Source organism: Pseudophryne corroboree, chromosome 1, assembly GCF_028390025.1.
Source record: "Pseudophryne corroboree isolate aPseCor3 chromosome 1, aPseCor3.hap2, whole genome shotgun sequence".
Lineage (NCBI taxonomy): Eukaryota > Metazoa > Chordata > Amphibia > Anura > Myobatrachidae > Pseudophryne > Pseudophryne corroboree.
Window position 1 is genome coordinate 596,193,552 of NC_086444.1, and position 27,375 is coordinate 596,220,926.

The window sequence follows — 27,375 nt, forward strand, 5'->3', positions numbered from 1 at the left end:
CTCCCGGAGGAGAAAGCCAAGGAGTTATCCGACCTAGTCATGAACCTCCTAAGACCAGGCCAAGTGTCAGTGCATCAATGCACAAGGGTCCTGGGAAAGATGGTCGCTTCTTACGAAGCGATTCCATTCGGCAGATTCCACGCAAGAACTTTTCAGTGGGATCTGCTGGACAAATGGTCCGGATCGCATCTTCAAATGCATCAGCGGATAACCCTGTCTCCAAGGACAAGGGTGTCTCTCCTGTGGTGGTTACAGAGTGCTCATCTCCTAGAGGGCCGCAGATTCGGCATTCAGGATTGGGTCTTGGTGACCACGGATGCCAGCCTGAGAGGCTGGGGAGCAGTCACACAGGGAAGAAATTTCCAGGACTTGTGGTCAAGCATGGAAACGTCACTTCACATAAATATCCTGGAACTAAGGGCCATTTACAATGCCCTAAGTCAGGCAAGACCTCTGCTTCAGGGTCAGCCGGTGTTGATCCAGTCGGACAACATCACGGCAGTCGCCCACGTAAACAGACAGGGCGGCACAAGAAGCAGGAGGGCAATGATGGAAGTGGCAAGGATTCTTAGCTGGGCGGAGAATCATGTGATAGCACTGTCAGCAGTGTTCATTCCGGGAGTGGACAACTGGGAAGCAGACTTCCTCAGCAGACACGATCTTCACCCGGGGGAGTGGGGACTTCACCCAGAAGTCTTCCACATGATTGTGAACCGTTGGGAAAAACCAAAGGTGGACATGATGGCGTCCCGCCTCAACAAAAAACTGGACAGATATTGCGCCAGGTCAAGGGACCCTCAGGCAATAGCTGTGGACGCTCTGGTAACACCGTGGGTGTACCAGTCAGTGTATGTGTTCCCTCCTCTTCCTCTCATACCAAAAGTACTGAGAATCATGAGAAGGAGAGGAGTAAAGACTATACTCGTGGCTCCGGATTGGCCAAGAAGGACTTGGTACCCGGAAATTCAAGAGATGCTCACGGAAGACCCGTGGCCTCTACCTCTAAGAAAGGACCTGCTCCAGCAGGGACCATGTCTGTTCCAAGACTTACCGCGGCTGCGTTTGACGGCATGGCGGTTGAACGCCGGATCCTGAAGGAAAAAGGCATTCCGGATGAAGTCATCCCTACCCTGATCAAAGCCAGGAAGGATGTAACCATACAACATTATCACCGTATTTGGCGTAAATATGTTGCGTGGTGCGAGGCCAGGAAGGCCCCTACAGAGGAATTTCAACTGGGTCGTTTCCTGCATTTCCTGCAAACAGGACTGTCTGTGGGCCTCAAATTAGGGTCCATTAAGGTTCAAATTTCGGCCCTGTCAATATTCTTCCAAAAAGAACTGGCTTCTGTTCCTGAAGTTCAGACGTTTGTCAAGGGAGTACTGCATATACAGCCTCCTTTTGTGCCTCCAGTGGCACCTTGGGATCTCAATGTAGTTTTGGGATTCCTAAAATCACATTGGTTTGAACCACTCACCACTGTGGACTTAAAATATCTCACATGGAAAGTGGTAATGCTGTTAGCCCTGGCTTCAGCCAGGCGTGTCTCAGAATTGGCGGCTTTATCCTATAAAAGCCCTTACCTAATTTTTCATACGGACAGGGCAGAATTGAGGACTCGTCCTCAATTTCTCCCTAAGGTGGTTTCAGCATTTCACTTAAACCAGCCTATTGTGGTGCCTGCGGCTACTAGGGACTTGGAGGATTCCAAGTTGCTGGACGTAGTCAGGGCCCTGAAAATATGTTTCCAGGACGGCTGGAGTCAGGAAATCTGATTCGCTGTTTATCCTGTATGCACCCAACAAGCTGGGTGCTCCTGCTTCTAAGCAGACGATTGCTCGTTTGATTTGTAGTACAATTCAGCTTGCACATTCTGTGGCAGGCATGCCACAGCCAAAATCTGTAAAAGCCCATTCCACACGGAAAGTGGGCTCATCTTGGGCGGCTGCCCGAGGGGTCTCGGCTTTACAACTTTGCCGAGCAGCTACTTGGTCAGGGGCAAACACGTTTGCTAAATTCTACAAATTTGATACCCTGGCTGAGGAGGACCTGGAGTTCTCTCATTCGGTGCTGCAGAGTCATCCGCACTCTCCCGCCCATTTGGGAGCTTTGGTATAATCCCCATGGTCCTTTCGGAGTCCCCAGCATCCACTAGGACGTTAGAGAAAATAAGAATTTACTTACCGATAATTCTATTTCTCATAGTCCGTAGTGGATGCTGGGCGCCCATCCCAAGTGCGGATTGTCTGCATTACTTGTACATAGTTATTGTTACAAAAATCGGGTTATTGTTGTTGTGAGCCATCTTTTCAGAGGCTCCTTCTGTTATCATGCTGTTAACTGGGTTCAGATCACAAGTTGTACGGTGTGATTGGTGTGGCTGGTATGAGTCTTACCCGGGATTCAAAATCCTTCCTTATTGTGTACGCTCGTCCGGGCACAGTATCCTAACTGAGGCTTGGAGGAGGGTCATAGGGGGAGGAGCCAGTGCACACCAGCTAGTCCTAAAGCTTTTACTTTGTGCCCAGTCTCCTGCGGAGCCGCTATTCCCCATGGTCCTTTCGGAGTCCCCAGCATTCACTACGGACTATGAGAAATAGAATTATCGGTAAGTAAATTCATATATATATATATATATATATATATATATATATATATATATATATATATATATATATATATATATATATATATATATATATATATATATATATATATATATATGAGACACCTTAGTACAATTTTACTGAGTCGTGCAAGTTGTCTGTCTTTGTATTTTGTGTCGTCTGTCTGCATAATGAGTAAGGCACCAGCAAAAACAAAAAAGCAGTCTCACTGCCATGTCTGTAAGAATGTGTTGCCGGATGGATCTACCACATGTACAGTATGTTTTGTGGATTCAGCTACGAATACAAGTTCGGCTCCGGTTAAAAAGCCAGTTTCATTCCCGGACCCTCCATGGGCTAAGCTAACACAGGTTATGGCTGGATTGCAATCAGAATTGGCCGCCGCTCGTCAAGAGCGGGAAGCGGCAAGATCTGAGTCTAAGGTGAGACCGCTAGAACTACCGGAGGGGTCTCAGCCTTGCCAAAAGTCCAAGTCCACTTTGGGGAGAAAGGATAAATTTCATTTGTGTTATGATTTACCAGTTTCTGCTATGTTGCATTCTGACGATTCTATGCCAGACCTCTTTCCGCAAGATGACGGTGAGGAGGGCGTAGTAGACCGGCAGTCAGATAGTGACGATTTTGACAGCCCGGGAATTGATAATCTCATCAGAGCGGTGCGTCAGTCTCTGAAGTTTACAGAAACTGAGGAGCCGATGACAAATGATGAGGTCGTCTTTACTAAACGACAGAGAACTCCAATGTGTTTTCCTGTTTCGGAATCTCTTAATAAGATGTTATTAGAAACACGAAAGAATACGGATAAACGGTTTTCTATACCTCACAGATTTAAGTCTAGTTACCCGTTTCCAGAGTCTGTGACAGCTACATGGGAGAATCCGCCAGTGGTGGATTCGTCTGTGTCTAAACTTACAAAGAAATTAACCATACCAGTAACAACTGCTACTACGCTCAAAGACCCGTCGGACCGTAAAATAGAAGCTATGCTAAAGTCCATGTATACAGCAGCAGGAGTGTTGCTTAGACCTGGGTTGGTTGGCATTTGGGTAACTAAGGCGCTAATGGTATGGATAACAGAACTCAAGTCTGCCCTACATGACGATCACCTTGTACTTCTCGCTGATCAAATCTGGGAAGCTGCTGATGATCTATGTACAGCCTCTACTGACGTCTGTCAGCTCACTTCTCGCCTTTCATCCTCGTTAGTTACTGCACGACGAGCACTCTGGCTGCGGTCTTGGCAGGCGGAGGTCAAAAAAGGTATAGAGGCGTTATTTTACGGTGGCGAGTAGTTGTTTGGTCCTGAATTGGACAAATGGATTTCGGAGGCCACGGGAGGAAAATCTGTTTTCTTACCAGTGCCTCCAACAGTACCTAGACGGAGATACTCTGGACCGGCCTTCAAATCCTTTAGACCGCAGTCCTTTCGCGGGCGTGGCAGATGAACAGCCACGCCTGGTAGACGAGGTCGTGGACGTGGTTTCCAACAAACAAACACCAGTCGTCAGGATGCTAAGGTCACTGACAAGCCAGTGGCATGACGGGCTCCCAGCCCATCTCGGATCTACAATTGTGGGAGCACACCTTCAGACGTTCCATTTGGCGTGGTTCCAGACGTCCACAGATGGTGGATCCGCAATTTAGTGTTAAAAGGTTACATAATAGAGTTCGAATGTCTCCCGCCACTGCGGTTTTTCAAGACAGGACTGCCTCTGTCGGACGACAGGAGGGCGGTTCTGCAAATTGCCATTCAGTCTCTGCTGGATGCAGCAGTTTTGATTCCGGTCCCTGTACACCAACAAGGTCAGGGTTATTATTCCAGTCTGTTTGTGGTACCAAAGCCGGATGGCTCGGTCAGGCCAATATTGAACTTAAAGGGTCTCAATCGGTACGTCACTTACTACAGATTCAAGATGGAATCTCTGCGGTCAGTAATTGCAGGTTTAGAGCCACAGAAATTCATGATTGCACTGGATCTCAAGGATGCGTACTTACACATTCCGATTTGGCCACCTCATCAGAGGTTTTTACGGTTTGCAATACGGCAAAACCATTATCGGTTTCAGGCTCTACCGTTTGGCCTCTCGTCAGCACCTCGGGTATTCACCAAGGTGATGTCTGTGATGATAGCTCATCTCAGAACCCTGGGAGTTATAATAGTTCCGTACTTGGACGATCTGCTCATCAAAGCTCCGTTTCACCAGATGCTCCTCCAACATGCGTTGCTAACGTACAATGTACTGGTTCAGCACGGTTGGATTGTCAATTTCAAGAAATCGCATCTGATTCCGTCTCAACGACTTCAATTCCTAGGTATGATTTTCGATACGGTAAATCAAAGAATTTACCTACCAGAACAGAAAGTGCAGGTCATTCGTCATCTGGTTCAATTAGTGCTCAGGCCACGCACAGTCTCTGTATATTTGTGCATTCGCCTCTGAGGCACAATGGTGGCGGCATTCGAAGCACTTCAGTTCGGGAGATTCCACTCACGTCCTTTTCAACTGGATGTGCTCGCACAGTGGTCGGGCTCGCATCTGCAGATTCACCACAGGGTGAGGTTGTCACCACGGGCCAGAGTGTCTCTACTTTGGTGGCTCAAAGTACACAATCTAACCGCAGGGAAACGGTTCGGCGCCTGGAATTGGATAATTCTAACGACTGACGCGAGCCTCAGAGGTTGGGGAGCTGTAGTTCAAAATTGTCAGCTCCAGGGTCTCTGGACGGATCACGAAAGATTGCTGTCTATAAATGTACTGGAACTCCGGGCAATTTACAATGCGCTACGACAAGCAGTGCACATGCTTCGGTCTCAAACTATTCAGGTGCAGTCAGACAATGCGACGGCAGTTGCATACATCAACAAACAAGGAGGAACGAGAAGCCGCATGGCAATGCGGGAAGTAGCTCGAATCCTCAATTGGGCCGAGCGACACCAAGTGATATTGTCGGCAGTGTTCATTCCGGGAGTGGACAACTGGGAGGCGGATTATCTCAGCCGTCGAGAGTTTCATCCAGGAGAATGGGCATTAAATCCAGAAGTGTTTCACATGTTGGTCCAAAGGTGGGGTGATAAAGCTAATTATTTATCTTTTAACATTAGCTATATATTGGTAAGAGACTCAGTACGCAATGGGCGTACGGGGTACCGTAAGGGTACGCACCTAGCGTAGCAGACGCTAGGCCGTGGTCGAGACGCACGGGCGGCACGTTCGCTCACGGCTTACGCTGGGTATCGAGCACGCTATAGGCGGTCCGAGTACCGTAATGCTACGCTACCAGCGTAGCGGACGCTGTGCCCACAAGAGAAACACGAGCGGCGCAGATGCTCACAGGATGACACACAGTAAACCTTGTATGCAACACAATGAAAGGCTGAGCCTATACTGTAAACCTTGGTTTTGTAATGTGAACACAATGCAATGCTAATTAACCTCTATTATATAAAAGCCGCTTGAGCGATTGAGACGCTCCGAATACCCTCAGTAATGTAATACCTTGCTAAGGTTCCAAAACCTTTACTAACGAGATTTAGTTATGTAAAAAGGGAAAATACAGTTAACATTTTATACACTACAAACTAACATTAATATCTAACAGAATAACTACACATATACAATATACAACAGCTTCTTAATCCTAAACAATAACAAAGAGAGAGAGAGAGTATGGAAAATACAAACAGAGAATAAGTTGGTTACAGAGAAAAACTTACACACTGGGGAATGATCGCTGCACAGTCCTGGTCACCAGCTCCATAGTTAGTCAGTGATGAAAACCTTTTGTGGAGAGTAGACTGAGCTGGGCCAGGCTGGCTGTTCTTATATACACTACATACAGTACACTACAAAGGGCAATCTCATTGTTCATTGGACACAGGAATCTGTCTTCACATTATAACAAAAGGTCATAAGTTGATTCAAACAGGTGGGCTGTGACTATTTCATATTGCTCAGGTGGGAGGGATTCTCAGGATTCCCGCCGCATGGATAATGAATTGCAAATACAGTAAATGTCCATAAACTTCTTATAACCATAACTATTCGCAAGAGTGATTAATCTCTTTCAAACCAACACCGGATTGTTACTAATAATGTACTCTACCGTTGCATACTAAATACCACTGCTCAAAACCTGTCTGACCCTTCGTATCATGTAAAGAGGAATTCCTTTGTTCATGAACCAGTTACACTAAACATACTTACAGATATTATTAAAGGGACCATAACCTATAAAGTACACTATTTGGATTAACTCTGTAACAATCGAGTCGCTCGCCAGACGCACACAAACTCTACCGTAAATGCACATACCACGCGCTTGAGCGCATGTCCGTGGAGGCGCCGTCACGCAACTGCGAATATGCGCACGCACGGGAGAGAATGTGCACGTGCGGCGGGCGAGCGCATGGGGTTAGTACAAGGCATGAGAATAACGATATTTTTCGACTTTGACCGTCCACCCTTTGGCAGTCACCAATAACTGCCACTTCCTAAACAAAACAGAAAAATATGTCATCATGTAAACACCTTTTTATGATTGGGTAAGGGAGGAGAGGAGAAGGTTAGAAAGGTATGACCTAGTGAGATAGTAAAAGCATGTGTGTATGAAATCCATGTTTGAGGGGTCATGTATCATCGTGCCGTACGTGTTCTAAATCAAGCTTCGAGGTATTGCGAAGTATTCATTGAATCCTTCTTATCCCTTATCAAGGGTCTGTGGATGGGCTATCAAACTCTACCGAGCTCTTTTCGGCTTTTGGTTGCAACAAATGGGGGAGCACATTTAGTTGATGATACATGAAGGGGGGACCATGTGAATGCTAACATGTGAGAATCACCTGTCGACTATGTGTGTCATTACCTGGAGGTTGTAGAGATGAAGATAAGAAACAATCGTTATAAATGCAGTCGTAAACTATGTGAGTTTAAATAAACAGTTGCCGATTGAGGTCTTGTCTGATGTGTTGTCTTGATGTACATGTTGTCTGATGTCTCTCGGTGCTTTTGCTATAAATAGCGAGCAAAAGCTGTTCCATTGTCCATAATTACAGTCTCTAAAGTATTGGGCTTTCGTAAAAAGTTAAAGTCACTAGGGATATTGGGGGTCTGTGGCATAGTTCATCAATGGTCTGTATAAAAGAGGTTGTCAAATTCTTCCAAGCGGATGTCTTTGTACCTTGGAGGAAAACAAAGGCGAAACGGGTGAAAGAAACGGACCGTGGAATCACATTCTCATCACAACATTGTCTCTATCGTTGGGTCATAAATCAAATTAGTTGTTGTTATTACAGTGTCCTCGCTCCTCAGTCTCTTCACAAATCCTTCTATTGTCAATGCTACCAGATCGTTTTCTGATACTCGCCTTTACTCGGTGATTATGTTGCTCTTGGAAATCTACGCCTCCATCCTGGTCATCAGAACCCATTCCAGATCCTTTCTCGACCTCCATGGTACTCTCACCGAAACATACTGCTCTGGTCAACATCATGGTCAACAGGAAAATCCGGATCACAGTCTCTAGGGGCAAGTCCATCTTATAGGAGGAAAAGGAGAAATTTGTAATGGGGGTACAAAAAAATAATTGAGGGGAAAGAAAAATGTTACGATGTCTTCTAGTCTTGTTGTTCCTCTTGCTCTGTTGTCATCTTAAAGGTGCTGTCTCTCAATCTTCCAAACGAACATTCTGGTGATACAATATTCCTTCCAAATCTGCGATCTTTCTGTAAGGAGCAAAAATCTTGCATTACCATTTGTCTAACTGATGTGTGACATACCATCTGTAAAGCATGAGAACATGAGAGAGAAGAGGGGAAAAAAAAAAACGAGAGAGAGAACAATTCATATATATGTTACCTAAAACAACAAACAAAAAAAAACATTGTCAGATCTTCCGTTCACCATCAGGCTGTCACACCAACACATCCATTGGTATCTTTGCGCAGTCTCCCCCCACCAGTATTTCCACACTTCACCCTTTTGTGCCTGGCCAGGACACACCGATGTCTGTAGGTCACACTGGGGTTAGATAGACTTCTGCAAAGACCAAGTAGCTATGTGATGTTTGAGTTCTGCCGATGAACATCAGAGATGGGGAGAAAGGAAACATTTACAGATAAATTACAAAGTTTACCCGGCTGTTCCTGTGTCTACACGGAACTGACCTCCCAATATCATTGACTGTAACCTCAGGCTTACTATCAGTCCTAATGATCACCTTTCCTGACTGCATATTACAGGTGCGGCACAAACTTCTTCCTATATGATCCCTGATTACAATTTTGTGTGTCATAACTCTGCTCGTGTTTTTTTTTTTTTTTTTTAGGGGGTTGATATACCTTCTGTGGATCTTTAAACCTACAACTACGTGCAAAATGACCTTCCTTCTGGCAATTATAACACCTTATCACCTTTGACTTACCCACAGGGATCTGAGGCTTCTTACCTCCCTGTGCTTCCCTGTTTCTTTGGATATCATGGTCATGTCGTTGTCTAGGGGGTTGATATGACTTTTGTATATTTCTTGATCTACAATCTCTTGCAAAATGTCCCTCTTTGTGACAATGATAACAAACTATCACATTTGAATTTCTCACAGGGGTTTGGGGCTTAAGCTGGTGTGGCTTCGTTGTCAGGGCTTGTCTACTGATTGTCATTTGCTTACTGCCCTGTGACTCCAGGTGTCTTTTGATGTTCCATTCAATATTAACATCATCTTGTGTTGGTTCTACAATATGAGATACATTTGTTTGTGCGTGATATATAACACTGTACGTACCTGTGGACACGACCTCACCTGACCCTCCGTAAGGGGGTTTGACTACTGCCTTTACCGATTTGGTCGCGTCCACCTGGATGTCTTGTATGATGGCTGCTGGAAATGGTGCCGACCTCGTGCTGGGCTCACTTTCTTGCTTGTAATCCTAAGGGAAGTTTAACATGGGGTGCAACTTGCACGGGTTAACAGTTGTACATTTAACAGTTTTACTTTTATCATTGTTACATTCGTTACAATTATTCTTATCATCTATACAGTTACTAAGTGCATGTTTATCATACCCCAGTGTGCCATTCTCTGTAACCACTCTCTCTTGTTGCCATATTTTTTTTACCAAAGTGAGAGTCAGCTGTGTAAGCTAATTCCCTTTGTATCTCACCTTCCTGTTGCCATATTTGTAAACAATCATAATGTTTGATCCGTCTCTTTGCAGATTTAATGAGACATATCCTTCTCCTTAGATTTTGTAACACCTCGGGGCTAAAACTGCCTACCCGTGGGAACTTTTCCCCGTCATGCACAGTCATTCTTTCCCATTCATCGCACAAAACCTCTGTGTGTGAACCGTATTTCTCACACATGATATACCTTGCCGACCCGATTGGTCGGTTTACTGAATCAACTTGGACCAGGGTTGATCGCTCCCTACCTGAACAACTGGCCCCCATCTTTGCAGGTGTTGCTTTCGCTACCTCGGACCTTCAAATCAGGGTCTTCAGCGAACCCTTACAAAAACCAAGATGTCCGGGGTAGACTGACGGTGAAAGTTTACAGAGTACCTCCACTCACTCGCCCACGTCGACCAATACGCCCACACACTGCCTTAGCGCTGGCGTACTCAACCTAGGGCCCCTGCGACCTGAACCTCTATTTACTGGAACATGTGGGTGTGATCCGAAGAGCACTTAACCCTTCCCAGTAAACATCAGTTGCTGGAGAATTCCTGAGTGACCAGCGAACCTCCCTTAAAATAAAAAAAATTACACAAATCACGTTAGAATGTACAAATAGCGTTTATGACCCCTCTAGCGTACGCAAATGGTACTGGGTCAAGTTACTAACTAATTCACACAATTGCATGCGGTACAATCGTTCTGCACATAAGAAACTAATCTTATGTGCGGAACGACCAGTGGAATCGAAAATTGTGGCTGCGAATTCCTTCAGCCAGAGCTTAATGGCCTATATGGGTTTTGCACCAACCCTCCTGGTGTTGTGCTTCTTGACTCTATCTGTAGCAGACTTCCTAGTCCCCTGTACCTAGACCTCCTGGTCTGTCTCTGGACCTCCTGGTCCGTTATCTCTAATGCTCTTATTTTAATATGTTAACAAGGGATGCCTCCCAAGCCACCGTGCTGTCACTTGCACGTATGTACCTCACGAGAACTCGATTTCCTGTGATTCCACCCAAAAATGAGAAACTTTTTTATATATATATATATATATATATATATATATATATATATATATATATATATATATATAATATGTATACACACTCTTTCACCTCATATACTCTTTACTTTCGTTTCTGCGCAGAAATCCCTTTCATTCAGTATCACAGTCTAGTCCCGAAAGGAGTTACAACTAGAGAAGGATTATTTACGCTAAAATTTAGGACACTGAGATTGACTTGCGCTATTATCGCGTTGCCTTCGTATCACCTACTAAAACAATACTATTGTGTGATTTGTATTACGTGGGTGTACCCATACGCTCCGTTGCGTAATATACGCTACGTGCGTCGGCCCTTGCGTCGCGTACGCTTGTCCCGCCCTTTGTTAGGGACACGTGTACACAGGCCAGACACGTCCACAGTAACACAAGTAACACGTTTATATCAATGTAAATGATCTTTAACTGTAATCATTTACTGAACACCACACAGAACTTCCTTGTATCTTAGGCAAGCCGTGTGCGTGTTTTACAAATTACTCCCTTACGTATTAATTTTACTTTTAACTACCAATAGCAACAAATCTTTCTCAGCACGTTATCAATGATAAATGGCAAACAGGAGAGTGAGATGTGAAAATTACACAAATGACAAATGCAATTCTAAATTAATCTAATGACATACATTAATGTAAGCACGCACATATAGATATTACATCTATGAGACCCTATTCAGTACTTCTAATTTGCATATGAATGTGCTTTTTAACCATCTGTGAAGGCGATTTCTTTCACTGCTGGGAGAAAAAAAAACCCCCAGTTACACAGGTTCATTTGCATTTCAATGGCCCATCTCACAAGTAGCAGAGTTAAACAGGCTCTTGAAGGGAGAAAAAGAAAAAAAATGAAAAAACAACTTTGTTTCATTTCTGTGTGTCGTTCAAATATTGATTTTATTATTAACTTTCATTAATCTCCATCTGAACTATTTATAATTGATTTATGATATGGATTAGATAAATGCATTAAAAACTCATTAAATGATTTCTTTTTGACAATGGATGGCTGATTATTTCCAGAGTCAACTGAAAATCAGCCATTCAGAAAAAAAATTGACCTTCCCAAAATGGCCGCTGCTCCTCCCCCTTCCACATCCATGAGGGTTACACAAAATGGAGGACAGACCATGCGGCCTCCCTTGTCACAAAGAAAATCATCATGCCAGCCCCTAAAGTTATTTTAGGCCTGAGTTAAAAATAAAACTATCAAGCTATGCAGAGCGATTAAAAATACTTTTAAACCTATTTAAACAGACAAGTAATTCAATCTGCGTGTGCAGTTGGCACCAAATAGAAATTAAAACCAGATTTAAAAAGACAATAGCTTAATGTTCTTACCTTCTTCGGTTCCCGGATTCCACCAGCACTCCTACAACGTAGCGATGCAGACGCTTATCTAGTCAGCACTACCGTATCCCCAACCACCAACACGGATACCAAGGGATACTACCTTCCCCCTTTGCTGACAGATAAAGTCTGCTTGTGTTCGCTAGTGCGGATATGTGGAGGAAGGACGAGGCCCCAATTGATAAAGCTAATTATTTATCTTTTAACATTAGCTATATATTGGTAAGAGACTCAGTACGCAATGGGCGTACGGGGTACCGTAAGGGTACGCACTTAGCGTAGCAGACGCTAGGCCGTGGTCGAGACGCACAGGCGGCACGTTCGCTCACGGCTTACGCTGGGTATCGAGCACGCTATAGGCGGTCCGAGTACCGTAATGCTACGCTACTAGCGTAGCGGACGCTGTGCCCACAAGAGAAACACGAGCGGCGCAGACGCTCACAGGATGACACACAGTAAACCTTGTATGCAACACAATAAAAGGCTGAGCCTATACTGTAAACCTTGGTTTTGTAATGTGAACACAATGCAATGCTAATTTGCCTCTATTATATAAAAGCCGCTTGAGCGATTGAGACGCTTCGAATACCCTCAGCAATGTAATAAACACACAATACCTTGCTAAGGTTCCAAAACCTTTACTAACGAGATTTAGTTATGTAAAAAGGGAAAATACAGTTAACATCTTATACACTACAAACTAACATTAATATCTAACAGAATAACTACACATATACAATATACAACAGCTTCTTAATCCTAAACAATAACAAAGAAAGAGAGAGAGAGTATGGCAAATACAAACAGAGAATAAGTTGGTTACAGAGAAAAACTTACACACTGGGGAATGATCGCTGCGCAGTCCTGGTCACCAGCTCCATAGTTAGTCAGTGATGAAAACCTTTTGTGGAGAGTAGACTGAGCTGGGCCTGGCTGGCTGTTCTTATATACACTACATACAGTACACTACAAAGGGCAATCTCATTGTTCATTGGACACAGGAATCTGTCTTCACATTATAACAAAAGGTCATAGGTTGATTCAAACAGGTGGGCTGTGACTATTTCATATTGCTCAGGTGGGAGGGAATCTCAGGATTCCCGCCGCATGGATAATGAATTGCAAATACAGTAAATGTCCATAAACTGCTTATAACCATAACTATTCGCAAGAGCGATTAATCTCTTTCAAACCAACACCGGATTGTTACTAATAATATACTCTACCGTTGCATACTAAATACCACTGCTCAAAACCTGTCTGACCCTTCGTATCATGTAAAGAGGAATTCCTTTGTTCATGAACCAGTTACACTAAACATACTTACAGATATTATTAAAGGGACCATAACCTATAAAGTACACTATTTGGATTAACTCTGTAACAATCGAGTCGCCCGCCAGACGCACACAAACTCTACCGTAAATGCACATACCACGCGCTTGAGCGCATGTCCGTGGAGGCGCCGTCACGCAACTGCGAATATGCGCACGCACGGGAGAGAATGTGCACGTGCGGCGGGCGAGCGCATGGGGTTAGTACAAGGCATGAGAATAACGATATTTTTCGACTTTGACGGGTTACCCTCAAGTGGATCTGATGGCATCTCGCCACAATCACCAAACCCCTCAGTGTGTGTCCAGAACACGAGATCCATAGGCAGTGGCGGTGGATGCTCTCACCATCGCGTGGCCGTACAGCCTCGTGTATCTGTTTCCACCGTTTCCGCTGCTCCCTCTTGCTAAAACGGATCAAAAGAGAGTCCGTCACAGTAATACTAGTGGCGCCTTATTGGCCTCGGAGGGCTTGGTTCTCGGACCTCCGCGGGCTACTCGCAGACGATCCTTGGCCGCTCCCACTACGTCCGGACCTGTTACAACAGGGTCCGTTTCTTTGCCCCGATTTAGCGCGGCTGCGTTTGACGGGGTGGCTGTTGAGACCGCCCTCTTAAGAAGAGAGGGCATTCCAGAATCGGTGATACCAACCATGTTACGAGCTAGGAAGCCGGTTACGGCAGCTCATTATTACAGAATTTGGCGTGTCTATATTGCTTGGTGTGAAGATCGGAAGTTTCCGACTTCATCTTTCAAGTTATCCCGTTTTTTATTATTTCTTCAGACAGGGTTAGATGGAGGACTGCGTTTATCTACACTAAAGGTGCAGATATCTGCGTTGTCAATTTACTTTCAAAGACGATTGGCTCTATTGCCGTCGGTACACACTTTTTTGCAAGGAGTCCTCGGAGTACAGCCTCCATTCATTCCACCTACAGCGCCATGGGACTTGAATCTGGTTTTAGATTTCTTACAGTCTTCTTATTTTGAACCCTTACAACAAGTGGATATTAAGTTTCTTACTTGGAAAACAATTTTTCTACTAGCCTTAGCTTCAGCAAGGCGTGTTTCAGATTTGGGTGCCTTGTCGTGCAAGCCACCGTATTTGGTGTTTCATGATGACAGAGCGGAACTTCGGATGAATTCCACTTTCTTACCAAAGGTAGTGTCATCATTTCACATCAATCAACCAATAGTAGTTCCTGTGTTGACAGGAAATTCTGGAACTTTGGATGTGGTACGCGCATTACGTGTTTATGTATCCCGAACGTCTACAGTTTGGAAGACGGATACGTTGTTTGTTCTCTATGATGCTGCCAGGATGGGTTGGCCAGCTTCTAAGCAGACTTTATCCAGATGGATTAAAGTGACCATACGTCAGGCTTACCTTCATGCTAGGTTACAGCCGCCTACATCAGTAACGGCTCATTCCACACGTTCTGTGGGAACTTTGTGGGCAGCTGGTCGTGGGGCTTCTACGACGCAGCTTTGCCGGGCGGCTACATGGTCATCAGTGCACACGTTTGTGCGCTTTTATAAGTTTGATACGTTTGGGGCATCAGCATCTAGCTTTGGCCGCCTAGTGTTACAGGTGCCAAACAGCTCTCCCGCCCACGGGTAAACTTTGGTACGTCCCAAGAGTAACTCCAGTGACCCCTAGTGGATGAAAAAGAAAATAGGATTTTGGTACTTACCAGGTAAATCCTTTTCTTTGAATCCATAGGGGGCACTGGACGCCCACCCAGAGCAGTTTTACCTGGTTTGTGTAAGTTCAGAGGATCTTATGGTAACACATTCTCACAGACTGGTTCAAAGTTTCAAGTTCTAGCGGTTATAGTGCCAACTGTTTAGTTGTCAGTCACGTTATGTGTCAACTTTATTGTTGTCCGTTATGTTATATGTAATTCTCCATTGTCAACCTCTCTAGCTCCTGTTCGGCTCAGTAAAAAACACTGAGGTACTCTGGGATATGGAGGGGAGTAGAGTTCTAAATTTAACTATTCAGTGCCTTGTTCCTATGGAAGCCGTCCATATCCCAAGAGTAACTCCAGTGCCCCCTATGGATTCAAAGAAAAGGATTTACCTGGTAAGTACCAAAATCCTATTTTTTCACATTTGGTTTAGTGCAGTCAAAACTGAGAAATTGCCTGGGTACTGACACAGCTGCAAAACCTGTGTTTCTTTTTAATGCGTTCAATAAGCCTAATGTGTAGGCTTATGGGGGGGTATTCCGAGATGATCGCACGCTGCCATTTTTCGCAGCACAGCAAACAGGTTACTACTGCGTATGCATCGCAATGTGCAGGCACGTCGTACAGGTACAAAGCGGATCGTTGCTGGGCGATGGATTTAACGAAGAATCCATTCGCACAGCCGATTGCAAGGAGATTGACAGGAAGAGGGCGTTTGTGGGTGTCAACTGACCATTTTCAGGGAGTGTTTGGAAATACGCAGGCGTGTCCAAGCATTTGCAGGGACTTCAATTCCAGGACCAAAAAGACTGAAGTGATCGCAAGGGCTGAGTAAGTCCAGAGCTACTCAGAAACTGCAAAATACTTTATCATCCAGCTCGGCTGCACAGGCGTTTGCACACTTGCAAAGCAAATATACACTTCCCCGTGGGTGGTGACTATACGTTTGCACGCCTGCTAAAAGTAGCTAGCGAGCAATCAACTCGGAATGAGGGCCATTAAGAGTTACAAATCAGGGAAGGCAATTGCCAACTATTGTAACTTTTACATCATTGCTGTTTCTTTCCTTTTGCAGTTTGTGATTTGTGTGTGGATTGCTGTGCCATGCCATGATTCATGGGTGTAGTATGGTATGCCGGCGGGCGGGCTCCCGGCGACCAGCATACCGGCGCCGGGAGCCTGACTGCCGGCATACCGACAGCGTGGCGAGCGCAAATGAGCCCCTTGCGGGGGGAGAATGTGTTGGTATACTGTGCGCCGTGATCCCGACATTCGGCAACCAGAAGACCACCCATGATTCATAGTTACACTTATCAAGTCATTTAAATTAAATATGTTAAAGTTACAGTATTTTAAAAGAACTTTGTATTTTTGTTTTTACTTGGCTTATTTGTTTACTTGATGATTTTTTATAAGAATCCAATTTTAAATAAAAAAACAGTTGAAATCAAAGGAACAAGTGCATGTGGCCTGGCCATGTTATTTGTATGATCACTGCACCACCTACTGCGGTACAACAATGCAGTCTGCATGAATGCATGGGGCACTTTATGACGCACATGAAAAATCTCACAGCAAGCACCATAGTTACATTTCAATACAGCTTAGTAGAGTTATACATAAGCCACTCTGGTATCACTCCAGCACAAGGATTGGGAAACGCCTGCATACACAATTAACAGATATTAAGCCCCTTTAAAGTAGAAAGGGAAAAAAAACACTGGGTGCATGATTATTATTTTTTTTATAACTGTTTTATGTAAACACAAGTATGAGCATATTAGAGAGGGTTGTGGACTAATTTTTCTTATTCATTATTTTTCAGATTAGGCCTCATACCCACAAGCTTTAGCTTTAATACACCTGCAGGATGCTAGCCAAATGCAGACATTTTTTTAAAGGGTCAGTCATTGACAGTACAAAGTATAACCATGCCGTGTAAATTATTGCTCTTTAAAAACAAAAAGTTCAACATTCCCCACTTCGGACAAACTTGGTCAGCATCCTTCACGTCGGATGCACTCTGACTACATAAGTCATGTTAAATGCACTTAAATGCCAATTGTCCATAACATTATGTAACTTTGCATACCAGGGCACATGCTTTTTTAAAAGTGTTTATTTTCCATCATTTTTTACATCCCGTTGTAATTTTTAGAAATGTAAAGTCTGAGTAAAATACATAGGAGTTCTGTGGGGGCTTATACATGGTGCTCTGTGCATCAGGAAAACTGAGACACATTAGTGACCCCGCTTCTAACACTGGGTTATAATGAAGACAAAGTACAGGCTTTTGCCTACACATCCAGCACTGTTGCATTATCTGATATAGCCCTTGGTAGAAAAAAGGTTCCCCACCCCTGATTTAAAGGTTGCTCACTGTACTCTGACAATATTTCGGCACCAGTTCATCCCAAGTGACTTTTGAAAAATGTATTTTACCACTGCAGATTTTATTTTCTGCCTTTGTATACATAACGTTTAATAAACTTGGTTTCAAAAAAGTGTTTTAATGTAATGGGCCCCATACACTAGAACGATATGTCTAGAGGCTGAAGTTGGGGCGATTTCCCTTGAACTCTGGGGGTAATTCCAAGTTGATCGCAGCAGGAAATTTTTTAGCAGTTGGGCAAAACCATGTGCACTGCAGGTGTGGCAGATATAACATTTGCAGAGAGAGTTAGATTTGGGTGGGTTATTTTATTTCTGTGCAGGGTAAATACTGGCTGTTTTATTTTTACACTGCAAATTAGATTGCAGATTAAACACACCACACCCAAATCTAACTCTCTCTGCACATGTTATATCTGCCTCCCCTGCAGTGCACATGGTTTTGCCCAATTGCTAACAGAATTCCTGCTGCGATCAACTTGGAATTACCCCCTCTGCCGGGAGCTTTCGGGAGTGGTTCCATACAATTACAAACGATTTGGTACATTTTGTATGCGATCCCAGCCATGCCTGCGGGAACAGATATATCACGAGTGCAGCACTAGCAATCTTGAGGATCCGAGCCGACGCTCACGGGGCCGCGCACCGGATCGAATACACAGCCAAAATGCACGATTTCACCCAATATATCAGCCCGAATTGGGCTGAAATCGGGCATAATCTCTTTAGTGTATTGGGGCCCTTTAGTTTCTTTGCTCACAGTATGTATTGCATTATAAGAGACAGCATTTTGCTTTCCATTAGCAAACATTGCCGAACTGAACTATGTCAGGATATAGTACTCCACTATTACTTTAATATGTAGCAATGAAAGCTATTTAGATTAAGTAGTTAGGGGTCAATCCAATTGGGTGTGTTTCACGCCCAATTGGATTTGGTTTCAAATGCGAGTTTGTTTCATGAAACTCACAGACTTTGCCCGATTGCGCATACCCGAGGAATGCGAGATCCATTTAGATTTGCCAATTCCTGGTACTCACCGCGGGTTACCTACAAAATGTCATGTGTAAAAACTGCATGAAAATGTGGAGAGAACTTCCTGGACCCCAAAAAGTGAGACTTTGCAGAATCATATAGATATGCTGTTCATGGGCATAAGGAAAGTACTGGATGCGGTCATGTGACCAATTCCAGAATCGCGACACCACTCAGGAGACCAGAGCCGGAACTCCGACAGCCGACATCCCAAAGGTGAGTATCAGGTTATTGGTTCGGATAAGGGCCCGGAGGAGAGTTAAGGTTAGATTCTAGGAGGGAGAAAAGGTAGTGGTAAACCATAGCCGCCACCCCCTGGGGGTTCGCCGTAACTGTCACCCCCGAAGGCTTAGCCATAGCAGCCACCCCAGGAGGGTTAGGGTAGAAAACGGGGGAGAGGTAGAATACTTACCCTGTTCGGTGTCGGGATCATCAATGTCGGGATGCTACTGTCGGTTATGTGACCACCGGCATCTCCACCACCAGGAGAACATGCCCAACCCTTTTGAAAGGTGTCAAATGGCTTAGTTGTGCTTTGTTTTTGTTTGTGTTTTGGGTTTTTTTATAAAAAAAACTATAAAAGCCAAGGAGTTTTATTTAATTGCAGAATGCAACAAAAAGGTTGAAAAAAGGTGCTTTTGGGGGTAATGTTAGGCGACTTTAAATAAATAAAAAAAATTGCTTAAAGACAATTATTTTTTGGTAAAATAAATACTTTCATTAACTTTGGGATGCTTAATCTAACAAAAGAGTTGATTTTTGTGTAATTTGAGTTCCCCAAAAATTACATGTAATTATTGGCACAATTAAGCTAATTGGAAACTTCCAAATGCCTAATTATTTTTTAAAGAAACAAAAAGCTATTCGAGAACACCCTGCCAGCACTCCATGCTGTTGTGGCTCAGGTTAAAAGACCTCCTTCCAATTTAACTGTATCCTACACTTTGGTCAAATTTGTCAAGCTGTATTATATGATAACATTATGCTGTTCATTGAATATCCCCCTTAGACTCAAACATGGATATCTTTAAAACCTGTACTGTACTGGGCGAGTTTGAAAAGCAACTTTATATAAAATTGAAACCTGTGCGTTATTATGCATAATTTGCCCCTTTACTATACCATAACTGCCTTATGATTTTTTATTTTTGTTTCTCTTTATTCAGTTTGTTTTTGTTTTGTTTTTCTCAGGAGGATTTGCTTTTGTCTATGAAGCTCAAGATATAGGAACAGGGAAAGATTATGCACTGAAGGTAGTGTATCTACATTTTATTTCACACATTTATGTTATTGTGTGCTATTCTCTTTAATTCTGCTTGTAAAAGTGTAAGAATTGCTTATTCGTAAAAGGATATACGTACAGGTTGAGTATCCCATATCCAAATATTCCGAAATACGGAATATTCCGAAATACGGACTTTTTTGAGTGAGACTGAGATAGTGAAACCTTTGTTTTCTGATGGCTCAATGTACACAAACTTTGTTTAATACACAAAGTTATTAAAAATATTGTATTAAATGACCTTCAGGCTGTGTGTATAAGGTGTATATGAAACATAAATGAATTGTGTGAATGTATGCACACTTTGTTTAATGCACAAAGTTATAAAAAATATTGGCTAAAATGACCTTCAGGCTGTGTGTGTAAGGTGTATATGTAACATAAATGCATTCTGTGCTTAGACTTGGGTCCCATCACCATGATATCTCATTATGGTATGCAATTATTCCAAAATACGGAAAAATACCATATCCAAAATACCTCTGGTCCCAAGCATTTTGGATAAGGGAGACTCAACCTGTACTATATTGTGTAGAGGGCCTCTTTTAACAGTTTAAAAGAGGGTTACATATGGTTCACTTCAAACTCATCTATAAAGCATTCATCCAGTACTCTATGGGGCCGATTCAGTTGTGGGTCTGAGCTGAAATGTGTGTAAGCTCTGTGGTTTGGGCACTCATACGGGAATTTTAAGCACCCTAAACCTTATTTTAAATGGGTTTAGCCACTCCAATGCTAATGGGCGCGCATACGGGACATGCTTGCCCAACAGGGACAACAATTTATTAGCCCTAGTGGTCGCCCACAAAACAACTGAATCTGCCCCTTTGTCTCTAAACTTATCACCATCCACACTCCTGCTCTCTTCCGGAAACTGCCACCTCCCAACTGATTACATTTTCCCACTTCCACCTCCAGAACTTTTTTCATTCTACTCCCCACCCCTATCAGACTCTCTACCACTCTCCAAAGCATCAGACAAACTTTTTAAACCACTTCTTCCCTAATTGGCCCTACACACTTCACACTTGCCGGGCGAGGTGCCCAACGGGCAACCCGGCTCTATAGCACTGCATGCTAATATGGACGAGATTGTCCATATTGGCTTGCATGTTTAAACGAGCCAGCACCAGCGATGAACGAGTGCATGGCCGCGCATCGTTAATCACTGGTGCCTACACACTGAAAGATATGAACGGTATCTCCACAGCTGACAGGCTGCTACCAAACTGTAAAGTAATTGCAATCTGACCTGAGGGGAAGGAGGGGCCGCGATCCCCTCTCCTCTCCCAGTTGCTCCCGCACCACTTCCGGGAGTCCTGTTGCGGCCTACATCCTCGCAGCCTGCAGTGTACTCACTGGCCAGTGCGGTACCGGCTGAGCTATGAAGTGCTGAAGGACGAGGAGCCCCACCGCAAGCAGCAGGTTTGTTTGTTCTTTCCTCTCTCCCTTGCCGGCTGCGGGGGTGAGTGGGGGCTGGACAAGATTGGCAGGGGAGTGTGACAAGCAATGCAAAGAAACTTGCACTCATCTGCTTACCGATAAGGGACGGGCTGGACCCAAAAAACAGTTAAAATTAGAAGAAAAAAATGTGGGAGCGCTGAGAGAGTATAATGAATGATTTTTTATTTAAAACAATGTGGTATAATAGACCATGACCCAATAATAAATAAATATAAAAGTGTAGTAAATGATTAAATGGTTTTAAAATGAAAAGAAATCCTTCTGCTAGCAACAATGTAACAAGTATAGCACATTGAACTGTCAGGTTAGAATCAGTGTCTCGTTAAATAGGTACACAGTGATACAAATCTTTGTAGTAGTTATGCAGATTGGATTGGTATGTAAATATATTGGAGAGCATCACTTAAATGTGTAAGTTTAATGAGTATCTTACTCCGTTAAAGGGAGAAAGCTGTTCGCGGTCAAATGGTCTTTTTCAGCCATGCGTCCACTGACTGAAGAGCTGGTAAATTTCGGCTGCACTGAGCGTGTGAAGCGGCTCAAGTGCAGTATATGTGCAGCCGGCGGTGACTGCTGTCAGGGCTCCCTCCTTATGATGGGCTGATGTCCAGTATGGCACGCTGGATAGAATGTGCAGCAGGAGATGACTGGAAGCTAAGTGTGAGATGAAAATGCCCTATGTGGATGTAGTTCAGGGTCACAAAACTTCAGTGTGGCATGGTATAAGCTCACCCGTGCTATTCCGCTGACCCCAGGCTTCACAGTTTGTTGTATTATATATTGTGCTATCCCTAGTGTCGCCCACTGCTGTCAGTGTCGCCCTCTCTCTGTCACCGACTGCTGTTACCCTCTCTCTTGCATCGCCCTCTCACTGTAACCAAATACTTTTAGTGTCACCCTCTCTGTCACCCACTGCTATCACCCTCTCCCTGGTGTCTCCCTGTCACCGAATGCTGTCAGTGTCACCCCCTCTCTGTCACTCACTGTTGTCACCCTCTCCCTGGCGTCACTATCTCCCTGTCACTGTCACCCAATGCTGTAAGTGTCACCCACTGCAGCCACCCTTTCCCTGGCGTCACCCTCTCCTTGTCACCCAATACTGTCAGTGTCACCTTCTCTCCTCTGTCACCCACTGCTGTCACCCTCTCCCTGGCATCACCCTCTCCCTAATAATCATTTTTTATTTTATAAAATGAACACTATTTCTCTAACGTCCTAGTGGATGCTGGGGACTCCGTAAGGACCATGGGGAATAGACGGGCTCCGCAGGAGACAGGGCACTTTAAGAAAGAATTAGGATACTGGTGTGCACTGGCTCCTCCCTCTATGTCCCTCCTCCAGTTTGAATCTGTGCCCGGACGAGCTGGGTGCACCTTAGTGAGCTCTCCTGAGCTTACTAAAAAAGAAAGTATTTTGTTAGGATTTTTTATTTTCAGAGAGATCTGCTGGCAACAGACTCTCTGCTACGTGGGACTGAGGGGAGAGAAGCATCCCTACTCACTAGAAGATAGGTCCTGCTTCTTAAGCTACTGGACACCATTAGCTCCAGAGGGATCGTTCACAGGAACGCATCCTTGGTCGTCCGATCCCGGAGCCGCGCCGCCGTCCCCCTCGCAGAGCCAGAAGACAAAAGCCGGCGTGAGAAGCAAGAAGACTTCGAAAGCGGGGGCAGAAGACTCCAGTCTTCATATGAGGTAGCGCACAGCACTGCAGCTGTGCGTCATTGCTCCCACACTAAACCCAGACACTCCGGTCACTGTAGGGTGCAGGGCGCAGGGGGGGGCGCCCTGGGTAGCAATTAGGTACCTCTTGGCAAAAAGTAGCATATATACAGTTGGGCACTGTATATATGCATGAGCCCCCGCCATTATTTTTACACAAAACGCGGGACAGAAGCCCGCCGCTGAGGGAGCGGGGCTTCTTCCTCAGCACTCACCAGCGCCATTTTCTCTCCACAGCTCCGCTGAGAGGACGCTCCCCAGGCTCTCCCCTGCAGAATCACGGTAGAAAGAGGGTAAAAAGAGGGGGGGGCACATAAATTTGGCGCAAAAACAGTTATACAGCAGCTACTGGGTTAACACTAAGTTACTGTGTGACTCCTGGGTAATATAGCGCTGGGGTGTGTGCTGGCATACTCTCTGTCTCTCCAAAAGGCCTTGTGGGGGAACTGTCTTCAAATAGAGCATCCCCTGTGTGTGTGGTGTGTCGGTACGCTTGTGTCGGCATGTTTGACGAGGAAGGCTATGTGGAAACAGAGCGGGTACAAATGAATGTGGGGTCACCGCCGACGGCGCCGACACCCGATTGGATGGATATGTGGAAGGTCTTAAATGATAATGTTAATTCCTTGCATAAAAGGTTGGATAAAGCTGAAGCCTTGGGACAGTCAGGGTCTCAACCCATGCCTGATCCTACAGCGCAGAGGCCGTCGGGGTCTCAGAAGCGCCCACTATCCCAAGTTGTTGACACAGATATCGACACGGATTCCGACTCCAGTGTCGATGGCGATGATGCAAAGTTACAGCATAAAATGGCTAAAGCCATCTGCTACATGATTATAGCAATGAAAGATGTGTTACACATCACAGAGGAAACCCCAGTCCCTGACAAGAGGGTTTATATGTATGGGGAGAAAAGGTAAGAGGTGACCTTTTCCCCTTCACATGAGTTAAATGAGTTATGTGAAAAGGCTTGGGAATCTCCAGATAGAAAACTGCAGATTTCCAAACGGATGCTTATGGCGTATCCTTTCCCGCCAACGGACAGATTACGCTGGGAATCCTCCCCTAGGGTGGACAAAGCTTTAACACGCTTATCCAAGAGGGTATCCCTGCCGTCACAGGATACGGCCACCCTAAAAGATGCTGCGGATAGAAAGCAGGAGGGTATCCTGAAGTCCATTTATACACATTCAGGTACCCTACTAATGCCGGCGATTGCGTCGGCATGGATGTGTAGTGCTGTAGCAGCATGGCCAGATACCTTATCTGAGGAACTTGATACCTTGGACAAGGATACTATAGTACTGACCCTGGGGCATATAAAAGACGCTGTCCTATATATGAGAGATGCCCAAAGAGACATTAGCCTACTGGGCTCTAGAATAAATGCAATGTCGATTTCCGCCAGAAGGGTCCTGTGGACTCTGCAATGGACAGGCGATGCCGACTCAAAAAGGCACATGGAGGTTTTACCTTACAGGGGTGAGGAGTTGTTTGGGGACGGTCTCTCGGACCTGGTCTCCACAGCTACGGCTGGAAAGTCAAATTTTTGCCATATATTCCCTCACAACCTAAGAGAGCACCGTATTACCAAATGCAGTCCTTTCGAGAGGCAAGAAAGTCCGAGGTGCGTCCTTTCTTGCCAGAGGCAGGGGTAGAGGAAAGAAGCTGCACAATACAGCTAGTTCCCAGGAACAGAAGTCCTCCCCGGCTTCCTCTAAATCCGCCGCATGAAGCTGGGGCTCCACAGGCGGAGCTAGGCCCGGTGGGGGCGCGTCTCCGAAATTTCAGCCACAAGTGGGTTCACTCACAGGTGGATCCCTGGGCTATAGAGATTGTGTCTCAGGGATACAAGCTGGAATTCGAAGTGATGCCCCCTCACCGTTACCTCAAGTCGGCCCTGCCAGCTTCCCCCATAGAGAGGGAAATAGTGTTAGCAGCAATTCAGAAATTGTATCTCCAGCAGGTGGTGGTAAAGGTTCCCCTCCTTCAACAGGGAAGGGGTTACTATTCGACAATGTTTGTGGTACCGAAACCGGACGGTTCGGTCAGACCCATATTGAATTTAAAATCCCTGAACATATACCTGAAAAGGTTCAAGTTCAAGATGGAATCGCTCAGAGCGGTCATCGCAAGTCTGGAGGAAGGGGATTTTATGGTGTCTCTGGACATAAAGGATGCTTACCTTCATGTCCCCATTTATCCACCTCATCAGGAGTACCTCAGATTTGTGGTACAGGATTGTCATTATCAATCCCAGACGTTGCCGTTTGGTCTGTCCACGGCACCGAGAATATTTACCAAGGTAATGGCAGAAATGATTGTGCTCCTGCGAAAGCAGGGAGTCACAATTATCCCATACTTGGACGATCTCCTCATAAAGGCGAGGTCCAGAGAGCAGTTGCTGATCAGCGTAGCACGCTCTCGGGAAGTGTTACAGCAGCACGGCTGGATTTTGAATATTCCAAAGTCGCAGCTGATTCCTACGACGCGTCTGCCCTTCCTGGGCATGATTCTGGACACAGACCAGAAGAAGGTTTTTCTCCCGACGGAGAAGGCTCAGAAACTCATGACACTGGTCAGAGACCTCTTAAAACCAAAACAGGTGTCGGTGCATCACTGCACGCGAGTCCTGGGAAAGATGGTGGCGTCATACGAGGCCATTCCCTTCGGCAGGTTCCATGTGAGGACCTTTCAATGGGATCTGTTGGACAAGTGGTACGGATCGCATCTACAGATGCATCGGCTGATCACCCTATCCCCCAGGGCCAGGGTGTCTCTTCTGTGGTGGCTGCAGAGTGCTCACCTTCTCGAGGGCCGCAGTTTCGGCATTCAGGACTGGGTCCTGGTGACCACGGACGCAAGCCTCCGAGGGTGGGGGGCAGTCACACAGGGAAGAAATTTCCAGGGTCTGTGGTCAAGTCAGGAGACTTGCCTTCACATCAATATACTGGAACTAAGGGCCATATACAACGCCCTAAGTCAAGCGGAGACCCTGCTTCGCAACCAATCTGTGCTGATTCAATCAGACAACATCACCGCAGTGGCTCATGTAAACCGCCAAGGCGGCACAAGGAGCAGGGTGGCGATGGCGGAAGCCACCAGAATTCTTCGATGGGCGGAGAATCACGTACGAGCACTGTCAGCAGTGTTCATTCCTGGAGTGGACAACTGGGAAGCAGACTTCCTCAGCAGACAAGACCTCCACCCGGGAGAGTGGGGACTTCATCAAGAAGTCTTCACGCAGATTGCAAGGCGATGGGAACTGCCACAGGTGGACATGATGGCATCCCGCCTCAACAAAAAGCTACAGAAGTATTGCGCCAGGTCAAGAGACCCTCAGGCGATAGCTGTAGACGCACTAGTGACACCGTGGGTGTTCCAGTCGGTTTATGTATTTCCTCCTCTTCCTCTCATACCCATGGTGCTGAGAATCCTAAGAAAAAGAGGAGTGAGAACAATACTCATTGTTCCGGATTGGCCAAGAAGGACTTGGTATCCAGAGCTACAAGAAATGCTCACAGAGGACCCATGGCCTCTACCTCTAAGACAGGATCTGTTACAACAGGGGCCCTGTCTGTTCCAAGACTTACCGCGGCTGCGTTTGACGGCATGGCGGTTGAACGCCAGATCCTAGCAGAAAAAGGCATTCCGGATGAGGTTATTTTTACGCTGATAAAGGCTAGGAAGGACGTGACGGCTAAACATTATCACCGTATATGGCGAAAATATGTTGCTTGGGGTGAGGCCAGGAATGCCCCTACGGAGGAATTCCAGCTGGGCCGTTTCCTTCACTTCCTACAGTCGGGAGTGACTTTGGGCCTAAAATTGGGGTCCATTAAGGTCCGGATTTCGGCCCTATCCATTTTCTTTCAAAAAGAACTGGCTTCTCTTCCTGAAGTTCAGACGTTTGTAAAGGGAGTACTGCATATTCAGCCCCCGTTTGTGCCTCCAGTGGCACCTTGGGATCTTAACGTGGTGTTGAGTTTCCTGAAATCACACTGGTTTGAGCCACTTAAAACCAATATAAAATATCTCACGTGGAAGGTGGTCATGCTATTAGCCTTGGCTTCGGCTAGGCGTGTGTCAGAATTGGCGGCTTTGTCATATAAAAGCCCCTTTCTGGTTTTCCATATGGACAGGGCAGAATTTCTGCCAAAAGTGGTGTCATCTTTTCATATGAACCAACCTATTGTGGTGCCTGTGGCTACTCGTGACTTGGAGGATTCCGACTTACTGGATGTAGTCTGGG

General features: G+C 45.3%; 1 protein-coding gene across 6 annotated transcripts in view; it reads left to right on the top strand.

The window, feature by feature from the left end:
- GAK (cyclin G associated kinase) overlaps positions 1 to 27,375 on the top strand; it is a 296,935-nt gene that overhangs the window by 22,983 nt on the left and 246,577 nt on the right. For all 6 annotated transcript variants that reach the window (XM_063914275.1, XM_063914274.1, XM_063914276.1 and 3 more), the window contains exon 2: positions 19,848 to 19,909. In XM_063914275.1, the coding sequence (XP_063770345.1) occupies positions 19,848 to 19,909 (62 nt within the window). The remainder of the gene's footprint in view (positions 1 to 19,847; positions 19,910 to 27,375) is intronic.